This window comes from Onychostruthus taczanowskii, unplaced genomic scaffold (assembly GCF_017590055.1).
Source record: "Onychostruthus taczanowskii isolate IOZ18803 unplaced genomic scaffold, ASM1759005v1 scaffold37, whole genome shotgun sequence".
NCBI lineage: Eukaryota > Metazoa > Chordata > Aves > Passeriformes > Passeridae > Onychostruthus > Onychostruthus taczanowskii.
The window spans coordinates 4,823,312-4,848,284 of NW_024501126.1; the positions used below are offsets into that span (position 1 = coordinate 4,823,312).

General features: G+C 39.1%; 1 protein-coding gene across 1 annotated transcript; it reads right to left on the reverse strand.

The window, feature by feature from the left end:
• Window positions 1-4,649: 4,649 nt before the first annotated feature.
• On the reverse strand, window positions 4,650-24,814 carry NSUN2 (NOP2/Sun RNA methyltransferase 2). The gene is made up of 19 exons (XM_041411699.1): window positions 24,615-24,814; window positions 24,376-24,533; window positions 24,105-24,209; window positions 23,890-23,995; window positions 23,205-23,276; window positions 20,456-20,540; window positions 19,470-19,662; window positions 19,014-19,088; window positions 17,791-17,921; window positions 14,686-14,759; window positions 11,558-11,688; window positions 10,896-10,992; window positions 9,626-9,801; window positions 9,029-9,121; window positions 8,501-8,636; window positions 7,188-7,268; window positions 6,829-6,967; window positions 5,859-5,898; window positions 4,650-5,206 (listed from the first exon to the last, which is right to left on the reverse strand). Exons 1-19 carry the CDS (start codon window positions 24,687-24,689, stop codon window positions 4,801-4,803), a joined length of 2,373 nt encoding a protein of 790 aa, XP_041267633.1. The 5' UTR covers window positions 24,690-24,814; the 3' UTR covers window positions 4,650-4,800.
• Window positions 24,815-24,973: the final 159 nt, after the last annotated feature.

A 24,973-nucleotide genomic window follows, 5' to 3' on the forward strand; every position in this document is an offset into this window, starting at 1 on the left:
AACCAAAAAAACAGGTTCTCACTCAGAACATGATAATGAGGCTATGACAAGCAATTCCAGTGAAAAGTCAGCTTGATATTTAGTAGCATGAAGAATCACCAAGCAGTGTACCGGAGGACAGAAGAGTGAGCACATGCTCCCACAAACACCACATCCTAAGCACCATGTGCAGTGATGTGGGGGAAAATAATGCTATCAGCACATGTAAAAAAAACCCAAAAAAACAGGTTCTCACTCAGAACATGATAATGAGGCTATGACAAGCAATTCCAGTGAAAACTCAGCTTGATATTTAGTAGCATGAAGAATCAACAAGCAGTGTACTGGAGGACAGAAGAGTGAGCACATGCTCCCACAAACACCACATCCTAAGCACCATGTGCAGTTATTCCCCCTGAAAAAGGACATAAAAATTGAGAAAGTTCAAAAACATTTGATAAAGATGAGAAAAAATCTGGAGTAGTCTCCATAGAGGGAATAAACAAGTCAGATAGGACCCTTCAGCTTAGAAAAAAAGATGACTGATAAGGGATATGACAGAAGACAATAAAATCAGAAGTGTCCTGATGAAACTACTCAGCAATCTGTTCCTTGTTGTGGCTTTCAATACAAGACATGGGGATCATGGAACAAAACTATTAGATGCTAAAATAATTCTTCACACAACAGGAGGTAGGATTTTTGGACTCTCTGCTACAGAATGTCATGAGAGCTAAAAGTCCACATGGTCTCAGGGAGTAAATTTATGGAGGACAAATACATAAAGGACCATTAAACCCAAAGACATAATCTGTGTTCCAAGAAGCTCCTGGGGTGTGGAAGAATATTCTGGACAAGGATCACTGTATATTTACCCCATTCTTACATAAACCGTAAGAATTGTTTTGGCCACCACTCATATTGGTTTTCCCTTTGAGAAGAGGCAAAAGTCTGTTATTAACACACCTGAAAGCATTTGAGTGACACCAAAAAAAAACAACTAGGGAGAAGTCCATAATTGCAAGGGATGACAAAAAGAAAATTGGAAGACAGAGGCAAACCATCAGAAATACAAGGAGGTATTCAGGTGAAGCAGGAGTGTACAGGCACGTTCTCAAGCGATGGTTTGGAGTTACCCATCCTGCCAAAACCATGCATGGATAAATCATTTGAAGAAAAAAATTGGATACCTGGGCAAGCACCTATGTAGTCGACGGCTTGCTTATATGTTAAGTGAAACACCGAGTGCCGAAGAAACTTAAATCTGTCACACAAGCAGCCCCGCACTAGAAAAGAACATATTCTAGTCAAAAAGCAACACTCAGGTGTGTTTAAGAAACGCAGAGCAACAAATGAAACGACAATTAAATACAGCCATGTATTTGGCACAAGGGTGAGTCACGGGTGTGGCAGACCCCCCTGGAGTGAAAAAGGTGCAGGCAGGGTCCGCACCGCGGTGCGTGTTTGATGCTGCGGGCCCTGCGCTGTTTGTTTGTCGCCGCGGGCAGCACACGTGCGGAGCGGCCTCGCCGCGCCCCAGCTGCAAAGGCCAGCGAAGGCGTGCGGGCACGCCGGCCAGCGGGATCGGGACGTGTGCCGGGAATAACAGAACTGCTGTTGTGTCCGCCTCGCTTTGCTGGGGGTTGTTTACAAGGCTTGTCGCGGGCGCAGCCACCGATTGTTTCCCAGGACGGAGTTCTCCCGCTGGAAGAAAGAAATACGCTGATTTTTCTTCGCCGCAGCTTCAAAAATGGGCTGTTATGCGAGCTAAATTGCTTTCTTTTGCTGTTTAATCTAAATTTGAAATTCATGGCCTGGATTTTTTGAAGGGGTCTGTAGACTTTGAGAAGCCTCATTGACTTTTGATAGGATTCAGACCTTTAAGGAAAAAGAATAAATCACCTCAGTGGCACCAGGCTATGGTATATTAATTTTTCAGCAAACTAAAGTAAGAAAATTCTAAAAAATGTCCAAAAGTAACAACTTACTAACATCAGGTAAATGTTGAAGAAAAGCATCCCATGTGGTGAGTTCCCTTTTTTCTCTCCTCAGCGTTCTAGGCTTTTCAGTCAGATTTTCTTAAGGATCCAGCAGTTATTACTGAGGACTTCCCTGAGCAGCACATCATCAGACTATTCACTTAGATGCATGAATTTTTTTCTGTTTTCCCCTCTATTACACATAAAACCCACTGCCATCAGTGCAAACATGTACAGTCCTGTGTTTCTAAAAACCAGCAATGCTAACTAGAGAAATCTCACAAAATTTAACAGGGACTAGTTACGAGGATAGACTTTATAATTTGTGTTCAAGCTTAATGTGTTCAAGCTCTGTGTGATTGCTGATCACTTTTCTTTTGTCTTCCTTTCAAATAATTTGCAGCAACCACCTGGGCAAAGAACACACCCATTTCATTGGGCTCCCAGCCTGGGAAACTGGGACAGTGCTTTCAGCCACTACCTACACAATTTTGTGCATCTTCCTTTCTGGCTATCAAGGCAAGATCAACTGGGACAGAGCAACTGGTGTAAGGAAAATCGCAGTATTAAAAAAAATACAATAAATCTGCAATCTCTGGATTTTCTTGGAGATATAGAAACTGCTGAACAGCATAAGAAAATAACACTCCTAGTTTCTGAGTTTTCTCCCACTTGCACTTGACAGCAAAAAAATACACCTCCAAAAAGCCAAGGGCAAAGCAAAAAAAAAAAAAATCATAGATAACACAGGAAAATGGGACTACTGAGACCAATTACGGGCTCTTATTCTATTACAAGTCTAAGTTATACCCAATTTCAGTCAGTTTATGATACAAAAACTTACTTTTCTTTAGCTCCCAGATAAAAGCTTCCTACTCTCATTTTAGTCTGCCAATCATAAGCTCAGTCAAAAAAACCTAACCATTCCAGGAATCAGGACAGTTCATTTTCTATAGTTAGCTTTCTGTTGGATTGTCTATATCAACAAGTATTCTTCTCAGCTTAACCTGTCAAACTTGTATGCTTAGCAGAGCCACTGACTGAAAAGAAGCTGAAGCTGCTGCTTAGGAACATCAGTAGACACAGTAACAGCAGGCATAATTCAAAACAAATTTTCATTTCTTCATAGGTTTTAACACTTGACCTTTTTATAATTTATGGAGATTGCCAGAACATAAAGATTAGATGGATTCAAATCATCCTCAGGGCTGAGTACTGCAGAATACAATGATGACTTTTAAGTGACACTGGCCTTTCCACCCTTCTTCCATTTCAAATGCCCAATATGTATGCTGGAATGCAGATATGAAAATATGCTTGAAGTTTCAAGTTGCAAAATATTTTTCCTCATATACTTTAAGGATTAAAAATATGCTTTGCACACCTCTCTGCTCCAAAGAAAATTCTGCTATGCTGCTCTTCAGCCTAAGGAGCTGCCAGAACAGAAGCTGTCCCATCACAGCTCTCGACTCAAAGTACAAACTCAAACCTTAGCAAAATACAAGGGCAAGAACTGATTTTTTATTAACCTATTTTATGGACTCTCAAGAGGAAAATGAGTCCTGTCAATGGTTCCTCACTGCATGAGACTAATATCTCATCAGAGGACATGGCATTATTTCACTTTTATGTCTGTCCCTCAAGAATTCTCCCTTTGATGAAGTAGTTCAAGGGCAGACATCAAAAAGTCTGTTGTAGCAAGGTACAGCAAATGGATCCAAGCCACATAAGACTTCATAAAAATACACATGATAAAATTCTGCTTGACAAGCATAGCAAATATTTGCATCACTATAGTCCTAGAGGGGGACAGTACCTTGTACTGCTGGTCACTTTCAGACCAACTTGATAGAAGTACAGAGAGAGTACTGCTGCAACTAAGCCACAAAAGATAGAATTTATATTCCAAGTCTCTGAGGTAGCCAAGTTTTTTTAAAGTCAAATTAAATGAATTACCCTTCTAGACCTAAATAACCTTTTAAATATCTACTATACAACAACATATGTAGCACCATGCTTTTTCTTTTAAACTGTTATTTCAGCTATAAACAAGTTATTTTACAAAAATTAGAGATGGCTCCCACTAGAACTGACAGAGGAAGAGATGACCACAGCAGATCTGAGTGACGGTCACAGACTCTTCCCAAGCACATTTCAAGACAGGAGTCTGAGGCACACTCAGCACACCTAAAGCTCTAGCTAACAGTATTTACTAGCTGGGTCTGTCAAGCAATTAATCACTCTGAAGAAGAACCTCAGACATCAGTGTCTGATAAAGTGCATTCTGCTTTTTTTTCCTAGGATGCTGGACATGGTTTTCTTCCAAATAACTATGCACCAGGCTGTCAGTCAGAATCCTGTATGTGCCCTTGTATGGATACACCGATTCTCTTACCCTTTAAAGAACCTGCAGGCATCAACAGTAACCAGATCAGGTGGTAGGTGGGGTAAGCAATCATGGGAGAAAAAATGTTTTTGGAATCTATGTGCTTTGAATGGAACCCCAGGCTTTTCTTCTGAAGGAATTTTTGACCAGTTACACACGTGCAGTGCATTTGTGCATACCATTGTTCCATTAAAATACAGACTTGAGATTTTACTGGTGCCTGCTCTGTTGCCAGCAAGACACACAAACCCACCAATAAAAAAAAGAGTTTAAAATGGTGAAATGAAGACACACTTGAAGGGAAATCTCTTTATAGCTTTCATTTAAAATATAAAATAGGTGAAACTTTAAAAGAAGAACATCCCATTCTGACCGAATTTTAAAATACAGTTTCATGCTAAAAGCAAAAGTCTGGATGTGAGCCTCATGGAAGCTGCCAAGCAATACAGTAAGAAACTAATCTTTCACATTACTCGCATCCGTGTCTTTGCCTCCCTGGCTTACATGAGTGTTGGCATTTTTACTAGAGTGATCTAAATCCTCAATTTTATTTTCTATTTCTACAGCACTGCTTTTGACAGGACTCCGCGAAGACTCTTCACCTATTTCTCCTTCCATTTTTGTGACTAAATCATGTTGTTTATCTTCCACATCCATTCTTTCCTCTGTTTGCACCAGTCTGTGTTGAACTTCTTCCTCCGTTTTGTTTTCCAATTCCTCCTCTTTCCTCTTTGCTTTAAACACTTCCACTCCCATCATCCTCAGGTAATGAAGTCTCTCATTCTTGGGGACAAAGGCACGCAGTGATGTCTTCCCTTGCCAACCACACAGCACTATAGGACACTGAAGATCATGAGGTTTTCTACAAACAAATAGTTAAGTTCAGTCAATTATGAGAAAGTTAATCTTCAAAACTTCATTTTACAGCCATACACCAATTCAGTTCTAACACTGAATGCATTTTGTAACTATTCACAGAGGATGAAAGTACATTGTTCTTAACTTCAACACCTACACAGGCACCTGCTTGTCTACAAGCAAACAAGCAAGCCAAAACCCCAGAAATCAATGCTATTAAGTTTCTGCAGCAAGAAAATAATTTTCTGGCTCTGGGTTGAAAACTAATACAAGGAACAGCAAAAATGGAAGTTTACATTTAGAAAATTCTCAAGAATTTTGTTCACAAAAGTTATTTTATCCACAAAAGGGAACAATAAAAACTAACTTTTTCCATTCCAAATGCTGGACTTCACAGGGAAACAAACAAATAAATCACATGCAGTGATCTGTTGATCTCTGGCACAACTACCAGCTCTCCTTTATGAAGCTAAATTCTACATTTCTTTTAAGAATTCACAGACAAGACAGCTTTTCCTGTCTTTTTCTGTGTATCCTGTATGGTTTTACTGTTTCCCTCTGCATCTCTATGCCTCTACTTCTGTTTTTGCTGAGTGAAAATAAATTCTTGTCCAGGTCTTAGAAGTGCATAAATGGAAAGCAACACATCTACTTACTCAGGGTCTGGGTCGTACTTCAGAACTATACTTCCCATTGCTAGAGGGAAGGAGAACAAAAACAGAACAGATGTGTTACTTGGTACAAAGATACAATGAGTGCAATCTGAAAATATTCAAGAAAACAATATTTTAGATGAACCCAGAGCATGACATGGTTAGCAGTTATCCACATCAGTACACTGAACTATAGACAATACCAGATTTTATTCCTTTTTTTTTTTCAAACCAAAGAATTTACATAGTCACAGATGCGATTGCCAACACTGGCTCCTCCAAAATCCCGAACAAACAAATTAAAATACAAAATCCACAGTGGATTAACTCACTCAGTGAATCTTGCAAGAAACTTTTAATTAATTAAAATGAACATAAGAGTATGCCAGACCAAACTTCAGAACATTTTTTCTTCCCATTTTGTCTCAAACACGGAAGTACAAGGATCAGCAATGAATTGGAAATAAAACAGTAACAAAAGGCAGAAAACCAATTTTCATATCTTTAAGCATACAGTGTAGAGGAAATTAAAAGTTTATATGAGTAGACATCACTCCCCATATTTAAGAAAATCAAATCTGAGTAATGATGTTTGATACATAAGGTCATGACGAGCAATTGCAGATGAGAAACAGTTTAAACTGGAGCATTAACAAGCAGAAAAACCAGAAGCACATATGAAATCTTTGTTCATCCGATATTTTAAATGCTGCCTCACAGCATTACTCCGCAGAAATCATAAGTCTGGCAACTCTTCTGTTCTCTAAAGCTCAAAAACCTTGGAGGCTGCAATCAGAAAGGACTACAATTTCTAGCAGCACAATGGATTTAAGTAATGCTTACTTAGCTAACAAGTGTATTTAAAATAAATTTAGTCTAAATTTTTGGCAAACACAGTTTATGCTACAGAATTTTATAGCCTTATGTACAAAGAAGAAAAATAATTTTGTGACAGCAAAATTAGCAGGCTTACCCATATCTTTGACTTTCTTCTGTGTTTCACTGCTAAATTTACTTAAGAATGGATTTTCCTGGGTTAGCAGAATTTTGACATCTTCTATGCAGACATTTATAATCCTTGCATGAATGAATGGGTACAGAGTATAAATGCCCTGTTTAAGAAATAAAGACAATTATTTCAAAATTTAACCACTGATTTCTGAAGGAAAAATGTTAAAAACAGTATGCGCTTTACCTAATACCAGAAAAAAAATTTTAAACCATACTGAAAATACAAATTACCATTGATCTGACAAAGTTAATGCCAGCTGTCTTACAGGCTCTCGAGGAAACCAAACTATCTCCTTTGAGAACACAGTGCTATGCAATTACCTCTTGTGCTAATCTGAATGCACATCCAAACTGCTCACCATCACTGTTGCGAGACCAGACTTTTATCCCTGTGTTGATAACCTGCAAACACGAAAGCCAATAAACATCAGTAGGGGGCATAAACTCTAAATTTCCACTCTGAACTTGTTTTTCCTCAACTCTTCGACTAAAAGGTCATTTGAACTGATTAAATGTGAAAATTCATTCAAGGGAAAAAGGAACTCCTGCTATAAAAATGTGGCGCTCCCTCAACATAAAATGCCTTTCACTCCTTTCCATATTGAAAACTGAACAGTGTGAGGGAGTGGCAGTTTTTAAAAAAGTGCAAGAAACTACTAATATCTAATTTTAATTTCAGTTTGAGTAAGAATTTTCTGTATCATTCTGGGAAAGTCAATCAAGGACAGGATTTCGAAAATGTGCAAGTGAATACTATTTGGACACTACCTATCCTTTGTGGTACTCAAAGCCTCACTGCCTAATGTAAAGCACCAGTTCCTTAAAATTTTGTCAATTATGTAGCCATTTCCTGCATAGGGGATAAAAGAGTAATTGTTTATCCATCTCAAAGATCTGTTGCAAAGACGTACTGAATATCCCCAAAAATTTTCAAGATTTGACTGGATGAGGCCCCAGAATGTATCTGATCTAGCTTTGAAGTCAGCTCTGTTTGATGTAGGAAGGAAGCTGGACTACCTAACCTCATTCAAACCTAAATTACACAATGACTTTTGAGACAAATCTTTAGCATTTGCAAGACATTTTCCACAGGGAATCATAAAAAAAATTCCCTCTAATTCACAAAAACTACTTATTATCCTATTATCACTCAGCTTAATGAACTTTCAAAATGTTTAATTGTTAGAATCACTTTGAAGCAATGTCCCTATGTAATACAGCCAGTAAATAATTCAGCTGAACTTATCTTTTTGGTTGGCTTTCAAAGCTCTTAATACTTTTATAATTAAAGGGGTGATAAATACAACATCGTAAATGTAAACATGTAAAATTACCTGAAGACTACATAAAAATGCTGGCACACACACACGAGAGTTATATATTCCCTCTTTCTACTTTTATATATTCCCTCTCTCTACTTTTAAGTGCTCTTTCATCCACCAAAAATGTTTTCATCTCAGAGACTGTTATCTACCTCTCAGAGTCAACTTTTCATCTCTAACACAGGAGGGACAGAGAGGAAAACATTAATCTAGACTTAAAAAAAAAATATAGCCTGTCAGAGGGCTAATCCTCTATGTAAACAGTACACTTGGCAAGTTCAGGAGATACACACTGATGCTTATGAACCATACCTTCATCTTCTCACTATTGTTCAGAAGCACATTCCTTAGCTCCTTAGAAACCATGTACAGCTGCCTCTTTTTTCCTTCTTGAGTTCGAGTCAGTAAATTCATCTTGGGAAATGATGGGTCCAACGCATAAAACTTCCTGTGGCCATAATACTTGTTTTGATTAACTGAGCAATAAAATCACATACTCAAAATGCATGGTTTAGCGCATTTCCTCCAGCTATCTCTGCAAACACTTAGCACTTTGGCTTCAGAACACAAAGATTAGACTTTCTAAGCTGCATGACATCAGAAAAGACAAGCTGTTATAGACACTGAGACACACTGGAAAATTTCCAGTGCAAACTCTAGTTGGCTATTTTCATTTAAGTATTTAAGTGTTGAGGAGAGGGGGCCCTGGTGCAAAGTCAGGCAAAAGCTGTTATGCAAGACCAACGAGACCCAACCTTTGTAATGAACTGAACTTGAACTACTAACATCCCTGAACTAATAGGAATCTTACTGCCAAAACAGACATATCTTTTTTCTTACTGGATAGGAAGGAACAATGGATCATCTTCAGGGAGAAACACAAAGGGGTCTTCTTTAAAACCAAACAACTTCATTTTTTTAGATGGTGGTGGTCTAAAAAAGAAATAACATTGCACTGTCAATTTCATTAAAATTTCACTTGCTTTAAAATCAGTGTATTCAGTTCATTTAGTCAACACTCAGCTTATTCTAACAACAGTATGCCAAAGAGAATATTGGCATTTTCTTGTGCTTCACTAACACTACGTACAATTTAACTTGTTAAAATAAGGAAATGAAGCAGTGCTTGGAAACAGAGTTCACAAAAACAAGTAAACAGATATTTCTGATAGAGTGATTGTGAAGGCAATACAGATCTTCCAACTTCTGAAAGTATTTTTTCCCTTAACAGAGAATAAAGTATTAACAGACTTAACAAATGCTAATAAGAAAACTGGTTATTTTCCAAACTTGCCGACGAGACAGAAAACATGGAAATGCAAGACAACTCAATGAATGAATTAATTTTTTTTATTGACTTCTAAATTACAAAAGAACTACAGAATACTCAGCAACTGCAGAGCTGACAGAGGACAAATGCTTAAGACATGGACTTACCCGCATACTCCATCCTTTTTACTCTGCTCAGTGTCCAAATTCTGCAATTCTTGCATTTTCTTAGACTCTTCATTTTCAGCAAGTGTTGGTTCTTCAATAATACAGTCAGAACCATTACCTGAATTAGCTGCTGTCACTTCAGTATCTCCTGTTCTTTGTGGTAATTTCTGATGAACCTATTTCAAATTACAGTATTTTCAAAAAAGCAAAAGTAGTATCCAACTTGTAACAGAAGGCACCTATGTTCTCTCTTTGTATGTGCTTAAGTCCTGTCAATTTGTATGCAAGTGCTTAAACAGATTCATTCAGGGAGTTAATCTGATTACTAGAGCAAGATACCACTATAAATTGCATTTACCTCCAGTACTGATCTGGACAGTTTCATACCAACTGTCCAAGAAAGCTATTTTTGTACCATCTACAAAATCATGTTCAAGCACTCAGAGAAGACTATTTTAAAACAGGATCTGCTGTTTTCCTCCTAACGCTCAAAGTGACACATGCATCCTGCTGCTGCACACCTTCTGTAAGAGTGCTACGACGTTTTAACTTAGAACATCATAAACTATTTGGAAGCTGCTTACTTCTGAATAAATGCTTCTTCCCTATTGCCACATACATTTTACTCCTAAGTTGTTCTAATGAAGAAAATCAAATAAACACCTAAAAGGGATTCACAACAGAAGTACTCACAGACACGACAATCTAAGAGATCAAATAAATCACATCAACTTAAAACCCTGTTGACAGGATTTTAAAGACAATTGACAACAAATGGATTAAAGTCAGATGGCTGAAGCTGCTGCTCCCCACAGTTTTACATCCATTCCCCGTGCTGCTGATCTGCTAATCTGCTAGTGAATCACTCCTGAGGAACCAGCCACAGAGTGAGATAAACTGACATCAGAATTAGCTTACAACACTGCAGAAAAAAGCTTTTTAGCCGGGGACCACACACAGCTGAAGGAAGTGACAGCTTTAGCTATCCAATATAATCTGCTTCTGTAATTCTTTCAGAGCCTTAATTTTAGGGTCAAGATTTAGCTTGTTATTTTACTACCATTTCAAAATCCCCTTTCTTTGTTTTTTTCTATTTTAAAAGTTTTCATGGTTTTTGTCTTAAGTACTTAATGGATTTAGGAATTTATTTTTAATTGACACACTGAAGGGCAGATACAGAACACAGTATGTCTTCTATTATGTGCAAACTTAAAAAAAATCCTGAAACATCATTAGTAATTTACATTTTAGATAATTTAAAAGAAGTTACCTTAGGCTGACGTTTATTCCATGGCATTGGAGACTTTTTTATTAAGACAGCCACAAAGAAGCCACCTGTGTTCTGGTGATGTGGCAATATCCTAAGACTAGAGAGAAAAGAAAAAAGAATGTTGCACATTCATAGCTGCATTCAGAATCACAAAATACCAGAAGGCCCACATTTTTTACTTTCAGGATAAGGTAAGTATTCCTAGTAGGATTGTGCAGATTTATCAAACTAGAAAGAGGATCTAAATAGAGCATTCTGGCAAAATTACTTCCATCAATGAACACATTCATTCACCATTCACATTTGAACTTTAATGACTCATTTCTAAACAATATTTTTGGAATAGCTGTGGAAAGCCTTTAAAAGCAAGTAAGTCACACTGTCAATATGTTAAAGTTTTACGTACTTTTTCAGTAATTTTGACTGTTTATCTCTATTGGATGCCAAGAATTTGACTTTTTCATGTGAGCACTTATTCCTCTTATGCAACTTGCAGTAATTTCCCCTGATTCACTGGAGTTAAAATATTGTGCACTGACATTACATATGAAGAAATCAAAATACACTCAGACTACACATTCCTAATCTGACCTAATTATAATTTGTCCACAACCATACATGTTGTATCAAATCCTCACAGGATCTACTCTGGGAAAACTTACCAGCGCTCCAGATTCATTGCCTTTAGCTTCTCTTCATCTTTCACTGGAAACATAGTAGGACGTATTTGCGTTTGTCTATTTGAAGGCACATCTTTCCACTCCTCAAACCACTGTCCATCTTTCAGCATCACCTTCAAAGGGTTAAATATAAATTCAGTGAAGAATATAGGTCACCATTTTACAAGTTTTAATTAAAATACTTGCAAACCAAGGTTCAGACACCAAATAAAGAAGTAATTTTCTGGTACAGAAAATTAAGTTCTTTAAAGTGTATTGTTTCTTTGTGCATTGTATGTGTGTGCTTCAGAGCAGGAGATTCTCGCCAGCTGCAGCTCTTTGCTCCACTTCATATGCTTCAAAAAAAAAAAAGCATACAGTCAAAGTGTAGATTGGTGCTGAATCAACTACAAATATCTCTGTTAACAATCAATGTTCCAGTGGAACCAAAATCCAGTGGAAGGACAGTGGTGAAATATGTAAGATCAGTGAGACATCAGATTTAAGATACACTACTCCTTTTTCCCATGAGACTGGCTGTGAAACCTTGTGTTAGAGGCAGCTTCCAAGCAGCATACAAGGTGAAAGAGCTACTGCAGTCTAGTAAAGATCAGAACTGAACAATCCCAATGTCATCACCTAAGAAATATGCAAGAGTGCAACACAACAGCTTGGTAGGCAGAAAGCTGCTTGACACAGGCATATACAAGTCACTGACAGATGTGTTTGTGGAGAGCTGCTGAAGAAACGTCCCCATGAATTTTCTAGCATCTGTACCTTTACTTAGAGCTCTGAACAAATCTACAGATCTGCTCTAAGACGCTGTGTAGACATAACATCACCTCAGTCTGGCTAGGGGTCAAAGCTTTTGATGAACGCTTAAGATACAAGCAGAAGGTTAGAGCCACAACTCTTACAGGAAGGCATTCTGAAGAATGCTCTTCAAGCAAGGATACCAAAGTGAAAAAATAAGTCAGGGAAAACTTGACTTCAGAGCTCTAGATGCCTGGTTTTGTACTGGATACTAAAGTTGTAAGACGGGTCCCAAATGGGGATGCACAATGCAAATGCATAAAATTCATCACTGGAATTAAGGCCCATTTTTGTTGTTAAGGTGACTAAGTAAAGCAGTTGCAGTGATGGCAGCTTCAGGACTGGCAAATATGGTGAAATGGCTTCATGCACCTCACTGTGATTGTCTTGAAAGTTTAATCAAGTGCTCTAGTGGAAACTGAAATGTATCATTTATCTAGACTACAATTTCACTAAGAACTTTGGAATGCAGATTTCAGCATCATGAAGTCTGGCACTTCTCAGACACTGATCCGATCACACCTTGTGTCTTTCTACATTTCCTGAAATAGAAATTACTGTACTTTCAGAATTAGTATTTCAAGTCAAAATATGCTACATTTCATAGTGTTAGATGGAGACAAGACAGACTACACTTTTGAACCACTCTTCTTTGGAAGTCATGACTCAAGCTTGAGAAAAACCATCAATAGGACTGATAAATAACCAAAGTCTAAAAAAAAACTATTTAGGTTTTCCCTAAAAACTGCCAGAAAAACTGCCTATCAGTCTTCTGCTGCTCAGTTTTGGTTTACCAGCCTAACTGGTAAGTTGGTGTGACTGGCAGAATGACAAAGCACCAAAGAACACTCTGAACTCTTCTCTATTGCACATTTTACTGACCACCTGTTAAAGCAGAAGGAAGAGTAAAAGTGTTGCAGGAACAGATGACCAAATCTGGAGTTAAAAAGGTGTCTTCCTTCAAGCCCAAAATAATTCATTGGAGTTCGCTCATCATCTGGCTTAAGGAGGGAGTAATGAATGCTATTTCCAAGCACCCAAGTGTCCCTTGAACAAAACCCTATTTTTGTTTTTGCTATTTCCAGAGATTTACAGTCAACTGATGTTCAGGAATATTCAATGCAGTCACTGAGCTCTGAGAAAAGAAATGCTGCACCAGGAAACAAAAGACTACACAAAGTAAAAATAGCACCAAAGTAAGTAAACACATCCACAATGACATGCTAGCCAGCGAGGCATGAAAATATACAGCAGCAGCAAATCAGGTCTGAAGAAAGCCTAACAAACTTTCAACACATTTTATCAGACTAGTTTTTAAAACGTGTTAGGGAGATTTATATTTCAACTGCGAACAGAGAAATAGATGCTACAGGGAATAGAATTAGTGATCATTACATAAAAATATATATAGTGCCTTTATGGTGTACCAAAAAAAGGTAAAATTAAGATCACAGAGACACAGTTATGCGTTACATTTATTCTTCAGGTACAAGTGTACAGTGTAAACTTTAGGAACTGTGAGAAGAAAGAAATCAACTTGTTTCTAAGCTGCATTTCCAGTCGCAGAATATATAAAAATCTTTATTCCCTACATCTTGTTCATTAGCCTGTACACAGGCATAAACCTAAATAGCATTGCAAGAGACTAATGAGATGGTAAGACAGAGGACCCAATAGCATTGCAAAGGCACACACTCATAACTAAAATTTAATCAGTATATTTTCCCACTACCAGGATGGCCTTCTACTTTTCCTGACTATACTCTTGACAGGAAACTGAAGCAGCTTTGGGTTTTTTGCCCCTCCCTATTAGTGTGCTTCCAGAATTGAAATAATTTAAGGCCTGGAAAAAAATACAGGATTCTATTATTATTCTAGCATTAGCCACATCACTGCAGGCTTTAAAGTTTATTTGCAGAAACAGTTTCACAGCTTTTACTTCCAAACGAAATAAAACAGACCAGCTGAAGAACTGCAGAATCTAACATTCATGGACCCTGAAGACAGAGATGGATGGCTAACATTAGAAGTGGCTGAAATTATGTTGCCATCTACAGGCCACATACATGCAACAGAATAGGGAATTGTAGCAAGAAAGTATAGGAGACAGAGGAAAGAAACTTAGAAGTAAGGGGAAAAGATGAGGGGAAAAGAACCTACCCTCGCAAAGACTTTCAGCTTAGCTCTCTCCCCTAAACATCAAATCACTGCCATTAATGCAGCTCACCCTAATTTTGTGAAATGTTACACTTCAGCATGCCCCTAATTTAACACTCTACCACAGACCAAGAACTTTACAAAAATATCAGGTTAAGTACCTTCCATTTTGTAATTCCTGGCATCCTCTTCAAACCTGGTAACTCAGAAGAGACATCAGCAAGTTCTAAGGCACCTGAAATCCCAAGAACATAAATGTTTTGAAAACAGAATTTAAGAGTTATGTTGCCAATTGACTTTTATAAAAATAGTTTTCCTTAAAGTTTTAAGCCATTTTATGAATAGTACTTTCTAAAACTTTCAAGAAATAAAATGCTATACAACTTCTACCACTTACATAAACAAAGAAGGTGAGAACTGTTAATAATAACTACATAAGATAAAACCATAAAATACCCAAAATATAATGGTTAGATATTTTTGGAGCAGCTGCAGAGAAATACTCTACAACCTGTATCATTAAACATCAGTGTTTCAAGCAATGGAATCACTGAAGTTCTTATTCTCATTTACTCAGTATTTGGATTTACTACACTGATTAAGTATTTTTCAGGGAATAACTTTTGGTATAACTAAGCCTTCTGAAATGCCTACAATATTCTAATTTCTAGGACTTACAATCTCAATATATTCCAGTGAGAGAGAAAAGATAAATTGTTATTTTTAAAATGGAAAGGAAAATTCCAAACTGTTTAACAGTAACATGACAAAAGACTATGTGCCTAAAATATGTCAAATTGCTAAATGAAACATCAACAGGGTATAGCTTAATTTACTGAATAAAATCTTCAAGCTGTCCAAAGTCCAGAAGGAATTATATAAAAATTTACTGCTTAAATAGGTGATCTCCCTAGAAAAGAATAACTTTTAACATTGCTTTTCTGTGTTTCTAAATACTTAAGTTATTTAACAGTCAGGTAGGCTTTTCCTCATATTGTACACAATTTATCGACCTGTTCTACAGGACTACAACCATTTACTCGTACAGTGACAGCTTAAGCAAATCTTTTAAACAAATGAAAAGGAGATACATGAATTCATAGAAAAACTCAAAAATGACATCTCAAATGTGATTACACTTAATGTTTTGCATCCATCCTTTGAATACCCCTGCCTCCCTACAGCATGACTTCAGCTGATGTCTCAAGACTACATCAGACTTATCAGGCACTGAAGAGTCTGTCAGAAGTGCTACAGTTTCCAATAGTTGCTACATGGTACAAAAATGGCCTTCTCCCTACTCCTTCATGCCTAAGGGCAAAGCAATCCCTCATCTCCTGCAGAGGTCTGCTTCAGCAAGCTAACACTGCTAGAAACTACCAACAAACCTTCTGGACTGACCTGGACTAATTCTTGAGGTACAATGCCCCTTGCAGACCATTGCACTGCCTCTTTACGACTACCTTCTTAAACTAAACCTGTGTTCAAGTTCCAAGGGCAACATTAACTTGCTGGGACACACCACAGCCTCCAAGTATGCCTCAAAATGCCTCCACTGGGCAGAGACTAGATCTGAACATCATAGCCAGTCCTTCCTTTAAAGTATTGAATTTCCCCCAGGTGTTGCAATTGCTGGCCTCCACATCCTACTGCTTTTGTGTTCCTATCTCAACTAGATCTTAATGCTTTCCAATCTTGTCACTGTTAAAATTAATGCTTGCTTACTATGGCCTTCAATAAGCCAAGCATACTGTAATTTACTGGAAATGTGTCTATGATTACCAAAGAAACTACTTCTAAACAAAAGTGTTCCTTCACAGGATAAGCTGAGTTGGAAGGGACCCACCAAGATCATCAGGTCCAACTCTGGCCCAGTGCAGGACACCCCAAGAGTCACACCCTGTGCCTGAGAGCACTGTCCAAAAGCTTCTTGAACTCTGTCAGGCTGGCGCTGTGACCACTTTTCTGGAGAGCCTGTTCCAGTGCCCAGCCACCCTCTGGGTGAAAAACCTTTGCCTGATATCCAATCTAAACCTCCCCTGACACAACTTGAGGCCATTCCCATGGGTCCTGTCACTGGTCACCTGCCCTTCCTCTTCCCTTCATGAGGAAGTTTCAGACTGCAATGAGGTCTCCCCTCAGTCTCCTCCAGGCTGAACAGAAAAGTTACTCCAGCCACTCATCATCAGGCTTTTCCTGTAGACCCTTTATCATCTTTGTTGCCCTCCTTTGCATGCTGTCTAATAGCTTAATGACTTTCTTATATTGAAGTGATCAAAACTGCACACAGGACATAAGATGAAGCTGCCCCAGTGCACAGAAGAGTGGGAGTAGAAATTACACAGTCAATTCCTAATGAACCTGCAAGCACTTTAGTTAAAGTGCTGTTTCTAAGACAATGAAATTTCATGCATAATTTGGGGCCAGAATAGCTACTGGCACAAAGTAAACATTACACAAAACAGGCTACCAACTTCCAGAGTAAGTGCAGCTCCAGGAACAATAGAGCTGCTTCTGCTCTGTAAAACCTTAAAAAGTCTGTGGAACTTTTCATGCCAAATCCAATTAGATGTTTCCAAAATTCAGGTTATTGATTCAGAAAAAAACAGTATACACCAGCTACTAAATGGGCTACTGAACCCTACTATCACAAAGTGATGCAGTGCAGCTTCCCAGTTCATCTCAGTTTTTCCATCTCTTGTAACTTCAGCCTTCACATGCAAGCCAAAAATGCAAAAAACCCGTGAGTTAAAGCACATTAAAAATCCAAGCATGTCAAAATGTGGGGCAAAGGATACTAAAGGTATCAGTGACTCCCACCTGCTGGTATACAATTACTTCGCTCTAACTGCTTAACTACACTCTGGACTCTTTACTCCTACAGTGCACAGCAGCAATGTTCCACACTGAGTTTCCCAAAGGAATTACAAATGTCAGACATGGATTCCAACCAGTGAAAGCAGTTAGTGGGAGCCAGATAACAGAGGCTGAATGCCACTGATATCTAGAAATGTCTTCTGTATCATTAACACAACTCTTCAGGTTTTGTATTTGCAGCTGATTCACTCCCATTTAAGAAGACTGCTCATAGCAACGTTAATGAAATCCTATTGGTACAAAAAGATTTCCATAGTCGTGCAAACTAGCAGCATATTACCCACATTAAGATTATCACTAGTACCATCATACACATAGCCTTTTTTGGGCTGAGGGAAAAAAAATAAAAACTAAAGAGTTTCCCATTCTGTTCAAGCTTACATTCTCACCTTGACTCTTTTCCAGCAGAGATGCGATCACAGCTTCATTTTCGATGGGATTCAAGGAACACGTGGAGTACACCATTCTCCCGCCTTCTGCCAGCTGTTCAACACCACGGGTTGCAATTCTCAACTGCAATCTAACAGAACATGCTTGATCTAGCCAGCTATCATTCAGGAACCCACAAAAAGCTTTACTGCAGACACACAGCTTTCCATGGACTAAGCCAGCACTTGGGGAGTTCTACAGCTGTCAGCAGTACACAAATTATAGCCAGTGTTGAACTAATTCAGCTTAGTGCAGTCTGTACTGCAGACACACTCACAACAACACCTATTAAAGCAACAATGAGGTCAAACATTAACACTAACACAGCCTAACTTTGAACATAACATTCTCTATGTTGTTCTTTCTAGTGCCCAATCAGTTTTATTATGAAATACTCTAGAAAAATAACACCTGAAAATATGACTCTTCTCAGAAATCAGTTAAAAGTTACAAGGAGTAATCTGACTATTACAAATATTATGGACAACATAACTTAACTAGCAGTGGCCTTCTGAGAAAGGTATGACTGAGCTGGACCATGAGTTTAGACCCTACCTTCATACTTCCAACTAAAATCTAACCTTCAATAATGAATGAGTTGCCAAGAAGTCACAGGTCAGCTGAGTCACAGTAACCAACAGTATCTCCAGCTTGTTAAAAATACACAGTAAAATGTTCTGAGTTTTTTTGTTTTCAGTTACTACATTTTACCATGTGCCTGCACTAGGCTAAGTACTTATTCACCATCAGTTTACATACATCCGTCACAGGTAACTGAAACCATTTGTATATGATCTCTAGAATCCTAAAGACTTTAAAATAGCACTAATAAATTTTACAACTTACTGTATTTTCCGGCAGTATTTTACCTGCCTAAATGCTAAGCATCCCAACCAAGTGATTTATTCCATTTTATTAGCTATCCTGTCTAAATCAATTAAATAAATAATTCCATGACAGATATTCATAACAGTACAAGCAATTTAGATTCACATGCTTCCCTCCTCACATCTGAAACCCTACACTTCTTCTCAATAGCACCAAGCTCTTGATTTGAGAGAAAAATGACTCTTCCTAGTCTCTGCTTGATCATATATTAACATATGAATGTATGCAGATGTTAAAGACACAGAAAAAGGAGAGAAAAATGAAAGAAGTGCAAATGTGCAAATAGCATTTTTACCCATGGAGCTGCAAACTGTTTTGTGTTGTCCACTTCTTCCACACATCAATGTTTTTCCTCATGGTCCCATCTCCGCTGCAACAGAGGTTGAACAGATTTGTATTATTTGTGTTTAAGACTCTTTCCATATCAAAATCATTTACAGCAGCACAAAAATACCAGTCCCTCTCCCTTGTAACTAGTTCTCCTACACTGTTCTGTTTCTTTACTCTCTTTGTATTTCAGTGTCCTGAATATAAGGTCAAAACTTGAAGCCCTTCAACTGATCAAATTAAAGGACCACTTGGAATGAAAAAATTCACCTCGATTCTGTATCCCCACACTTAAAAGGCATTCCAAACTATAAATCCTAAGTCACTAACCTACTCAAAAGGCACAATTCAGCAACATAAAAAAATTTAGCACTGCGCTTAAAGCAGTGCTAAATCCATGTATTCAAGTTTACATGCAAGGTACCTGCAGGGGACATCACATAAAATCCTGTCATAGAAGAGGATCTCTTTTCTTCCATCAACATCTATTTGAAGGTTAGGAATGCTGGAGGCATCATGATTTACCACCATGATGCATGGACTGTTTAATCTCTTAGCCTGATGAACCAGCAAATAGCAGCGCTTGTTGTCGACATCATTGGCAATTACAAAACCACCTGGGAACATCAAATAGTGGGACAATGCTTTATTATTCAACAGACAAATAATTTTACATAGTTTATTACCTTATCTCTGAAAGAGATAAGGTAAATGTTTCACTAGAGATTTTTACTTCTAAGACTGCTCATGAATAGGGCAGCCCTTACTGAGCGTAAAACAAAGCATATTGCAGGTTAACTGATGTGCCATAGTCTCAAGAGTTTTAGCTCCCATCCTGTGGCAGTAAGACACAGCCAAGGGCCCTTCAACTTTTCAAAGGAAAACCTCTAAAACAGAAAATACCCCCACTGCCACCAAAGACAATCTCTGCATCAGCGAATTTTCAGTACAATACAGAAAGGATCCACACATTCTCTACAACTTTACAGTGTCAAGGGGCAGTGTTTTCTGTGAGCATCTAACCAAAAATAAAGATGCTGAAGCTTACAAAAATGATAAATATGACAATTTCTTCAAGTCGAAAGCAGCTTAATCCAGTGTTTGCAGGATACCACACAGCACAGAGGCTCATGGGCTGCCATCTACTTAAGTAAACCTGATTTATATACACAAATTAAGCTCTAATCACATGTACTGCAATCTGAACTGAAAAGATACATATAATTCATGTCTGTTTTTCAAGCAAAGGAAGCCCATGAAGTTTCAAACAGGTACCTTTAATCTCATAACAACCCTTTGGGGAATTCACTGTGTAGTTAAATGCAGTTACTCATCTGTGACATTAAAAACAACCTACTGCAAGAAAAAGCAGAAATTCCAAGTCACAAGATTTTAGTTTTCCAGACTTACTGGGAAAGGGAACATTCATGTCTGCATGCAACATTTCAATGAGCTGTGCAGTCTTAGATCCAGGAGCAGCACACATATCTAGAATCTACAAACAAGAAAATTTTTAAAATTCATGCCTTACACTTTTTCAGTACTTGAAAAATTTATTATGTTCCTGTTTAAATTAGGTATTTTTGAATATGTAGAATTATGACTATTCTGAACACCAATTTGAAAAGAAAAAAGTACAGTCCTGTTCTTTATATGATTTACCGTCAAAGGTTGAAAATATAAAAACTACTTTAGTTTGAAGGGAACAAAAACATCAGCTGAAAAAAGATTTGAAACAGGAACCCAAATACAGATTTGGGGATATGATCTTTTCATCAGTTCAAAAAAATTCCAGCTGAAGTTATCTGCAACTTTACATATATACACATATACTGAAGACAAAGTTACATTCAAAAGCAAATAGTACTTTTCTTCAAACTATTAATAAATTAATCAGAGACAGTATTGCTGTCCCTCTCTACACACTGACATTTCAATGTACAAAATCAGGGCAGTATAGGTCTCCTGCTTCTTTATCTTGGAAAAAGCACTTGGGAAGTGTTTGAACTGCCCCGAGGCAGCTGAACATAACAGCAGAGACACCAACACCTGAATTCTCCCTCCTAATGAACGTGATGGAGTGTGATGGAGTCATTGGTAGAGTCACTTTCACATCAGAACAACTGACATCTCAATCTGTTCCCTTAAGCAAGAAAATTTAGAGTCTTTCCTCTTGCCTAGTTACAGACCTTCAGAAACCTGTCTATCTCCTGGACCTTTGGCTCCAGTAAAAATCAGCTGCCTCAATCTGTTCTCTTAAGCAAGAAAATTTAGTCTTTCCTCTTGCCTAGTTACAGATCTTCAGAAACCTGTCTATCTCCTGGACCTTTGGCTCCAGTAAAAATCAGCTGAGAACGTGCAACAAGATAAAGGATGGGAACGATCTGCTCAGATCCTCATGCAAGCCCCCGCAAAACCAAGACTAAACCTGGAGACAGCTCCCAGAGAAACACAGAGAGCTCCAGGGAAAGTGTGCTAAGTGCTGCCATGCAGCAGTGCTAACACATCATGGAACACACACTGCCAAGACAGTATCAGATCTGCTGTTTAAATTAGGAGATGTCATGCTACTGTTTTCTCCTTCTGCAGATAATGCAAAAGATGATGAAGAATATACAAGGCTAAACACATGCTAAAACTGTCCAGCTAACTGATGGTGGGGGAAAACTAAATGGGAAAAAAAAGATTAAAAATGAACACAGCTATGGGAACATTTGACAATCATCAATTTTATCCTTTTTATCATTATCCTTGCAGAAAATGGAATCAGCATGTTAGATGTAATACATACAGAACATGCTGGTTAAGCAAAAGTAACCTGCAATTCTGGTCTTAACAAGCAGCTCCTAAGTAAGGCACTAAGGACCATGAAAGGCCCTAAATGACAAGTCAGGGCATCATTATGTCATTAAACATTTGCGGGTTTGGCACAAGAGAGGAAAAAGAACCTATTCTTAGTCTGATTATGAAATCATACACACATTTCTGGAAAATGCTGCAATACTCACCCAAATTAAACATTCAGTGTAAAGCCTATATACTGCTAGCTTATCATATACAATGTAAGGTGTGTGCAAAAATATCCCCACAATTTGTGTTTTACATTAAGATGAATGTGTTCACCACCTGTTCAATTCCAGACAGAAATCAAAATACACCTGTGACAAATCAGGACTGAGACTTTCAATTTACTATTCACTTAAAAGAGATGAGAAGACCTTGCTTCATATAAAACAGCCATAGCTGTCATACACTGGGTTGGGGTGAAAGTAGGAGAAAAAAAGGTGGAAAGTTATGGATGCTAAGTACTGTTAATATAAAAACAACTGTGTACAAACTAGTCTTTAAAATACATGTTAGAAGTTTGATAAACATAAAAATTTAAGATACAGCATGAAAATTTAAGAACGAAGAACACAACATGGCTGCTTGAGATAGCAAGACAACTAGCTCATTAATTTAACAGATTAAAAGAGTAAGGCCACCTGACAGATTCAGTCTGCAAACAAGCACAGAGTATAAAAACATCACAAAGTTAAAACAGAAAGTTTGCTACCAGATATCCTCATTCCTATGGCATGCCCTAAGAAAATACCATAGGCATTCCTTACACACTTCAGTTAAAGTTAGCACCCTATAGTGTTTAGCCACCACCAAGAGCATGTTTCAGCTCACCCAAAATATTTCATCTAACAGATTATTTATAGAGTAGAATTTTTCAGCTCCTACAAAAGGCATAGAGGAGTGAAATCTATGAGGTAGGGAATATTATCACCTGCATCTTAAAAACTACATCTGTTCACAGTGTGATGAACAGAGGAAGTTAAAAACAGTTACTTTACTTTAAAAGCAGGTTGTAACAAGAATACATAACTGAGATGCAGCTAAACACATTTACACTTTGAAAATAAGACTATGCAACTGCCTGAAATCAAAGTGTTTCTTGTGGGTATTATAAACAGCTGAAAAAGCAGATGTTCCTCTGGTAGTGTTTTTGTGATCTCAACATTAGCTGGGTGTTGTTGATGTGCAGAAAGCATAAAATGAACCAACACAAAACAGAACTGAGTATCAGCCCTGATACTGCTCTTGTGATTTATAGCTCAATTAAGCTGATTTCAGGGAACAAACTTTAGCACACGTTGTATTCTAGACTTACCTTATGATGAGGGCTAACATTAAGCAGCAGAGGTGGGATCATACTAACAGCCTCCTGACGACTGATGTTTCCCTTGAAAGGAAAAAAGAAATTAAATTTATTTTTATTCCATGAAAGAATGCATTTCTTTTGCAATAAAACTTTTACATTGCTATGTAATAAAATAAGAAAGCAGTCAAAAACACACTACTATAAACTTAGGACTAAATTCTGTTAGAATTTAACAAAAAAATCACAGTATTTCACCCAACTGTAATTTCTAGTAATTGTGTATTTACTCCAATTGTATTAATTCTGCAGTTTCCACTCAAAAGAGAAGAGAAACTGGCTCCAACCAAGTGACAAACATCCATCACTTAAGTGTTAAGTGTTGTCATGCCCATGCTGCACTTTTTACCAGGTTTAAACATTCGGTTTCTAACAGCAACGGATTATTTTACAGGGACTCATTTTAACATCCCCAACAACAACAAAAAAATGCAATTAGTTCAGGCAAGTATTTGTAGCTGCAGTTATGCACCAGAATAATTGGATGCATCACTGTTAACTGCACCACAAAATCCAGATTCTTCTGGGCTACTCAACTTCTGAGAGAAAAGGTAGAGTCTCCATCTTTCACAATGTATTTCAATAAAGCATTGCTCAGGATATGCCAGAAAAAAATCAATATCTATCCAAAACTTACACATTCTGTCTCGCTAACCAGAAACTGATGAAACTTTTCCAGTTGTGGGGACTTGCGTAAGATTTTTCTACTCAAATTAGTGTGCCAGGCTAACTCTTCAGGATACCTGGTGGAAAAGAGATGGGAAAAGAACAGAGGCAGAAGAAAGACACCGATGAGCCAGGCTGGTTGCCGGGAACATGCAGAATGCCTAATCTCGCCTCCAAATCACTCACCAGCTCAGCGACTGCGGCATCTCGACTTTTTGGCCGTCCACCTCCAGGTCCTGCAGCTCTCGGAAGTACTTTTCCTTCAAGCAGTGGAGAATCTCTCTGGCGTGGCTGCATGCGAGAGACACCCGGAGGGACACCGGATGGAGAATCACAGAGTGGTTCGGGTTGGAAGGAGCCCTAAGGACGGCGCAGTTCCACCCCCGTGCCGTGGCTGGGACACCTCCCCCCGCTCCAGGCGGCTCTGGCAGCGCTGTCCGGAGCCCCCGGCCCGTACCTGCGGTAGCCGGTGATGCGCAGCGTGGCGGGCAGCGGCTCCCGCAGCGCCGCCATGAACGCGTCCCACTCTCCGGCGGGCACGATGCCCAGCTCCCGGTAGTACCGCTCGAACAGCTCATTCTCCTTCACGATCTCGGGGTAGCCGCCGGCCCAGCCCTGAAGAAAAGCACCGCCGCCGTCAGAACGGCGGCCCCGGCGCTCCCCGCCCCGCTTCACCTCCCCCGGCCCGGCTCTCACCGCCTGGTCCCCGCCGCCGCCCCGCTCCTGCCGCTGTTGCTGCTGCCGCCGGCGGTCCCGCGCCCTGCGGCCCATGGCAGCCAGGCGGCGGCCGAGCCGCGCCACCAGCTCCGCCGTGAGGAAGAGCGGCCGCTCCCGCTCCGCTTCGCTCCCGACCGGCCGGAGTGACCGCGCGGCTGCCGCGTGCTCCCGGCGCGCAGGCGCGGACCCGCCTTCTCCCGGCGCCGCTTCCCAGCGGAACTTCCCGAGAGCCGGGCCCGGCCCGGCCCAGCCCCGCCCCACCCACCCACAACGGGCGGGGCGGCGGCGGGCACGCCCCCGGCGGCCACTGGCGGTGCCAGATGAACCGAGGCGGCGGA

Excerpts from the sequence above, each read along its gene's own strand:
- NSUN2 (XM_041411699.1), bottom strand. The coding sequence starts at position 24,689 with ATGGGCCGCAGGGCGCGGGACCGCCGGCGGCAGCAGCAACAGCGGCAG. Across the intron at positions 24,534-24,614 it reads GCGGCGGCGGGGACCAGGCG|GGCTGGGCCGGCGGCTACCC; the intron begins GTGAGAGCCGGG and ends GCTTTTCTTCAG. Across the intron at positions 5,899-6,828 it reads GAAGAAAGTCAAAGATATGG|CAATGGGAAGTATAGTTCTG; the intron begins GTAAGCCTGCTA and ends CCTTCCCTCTAG.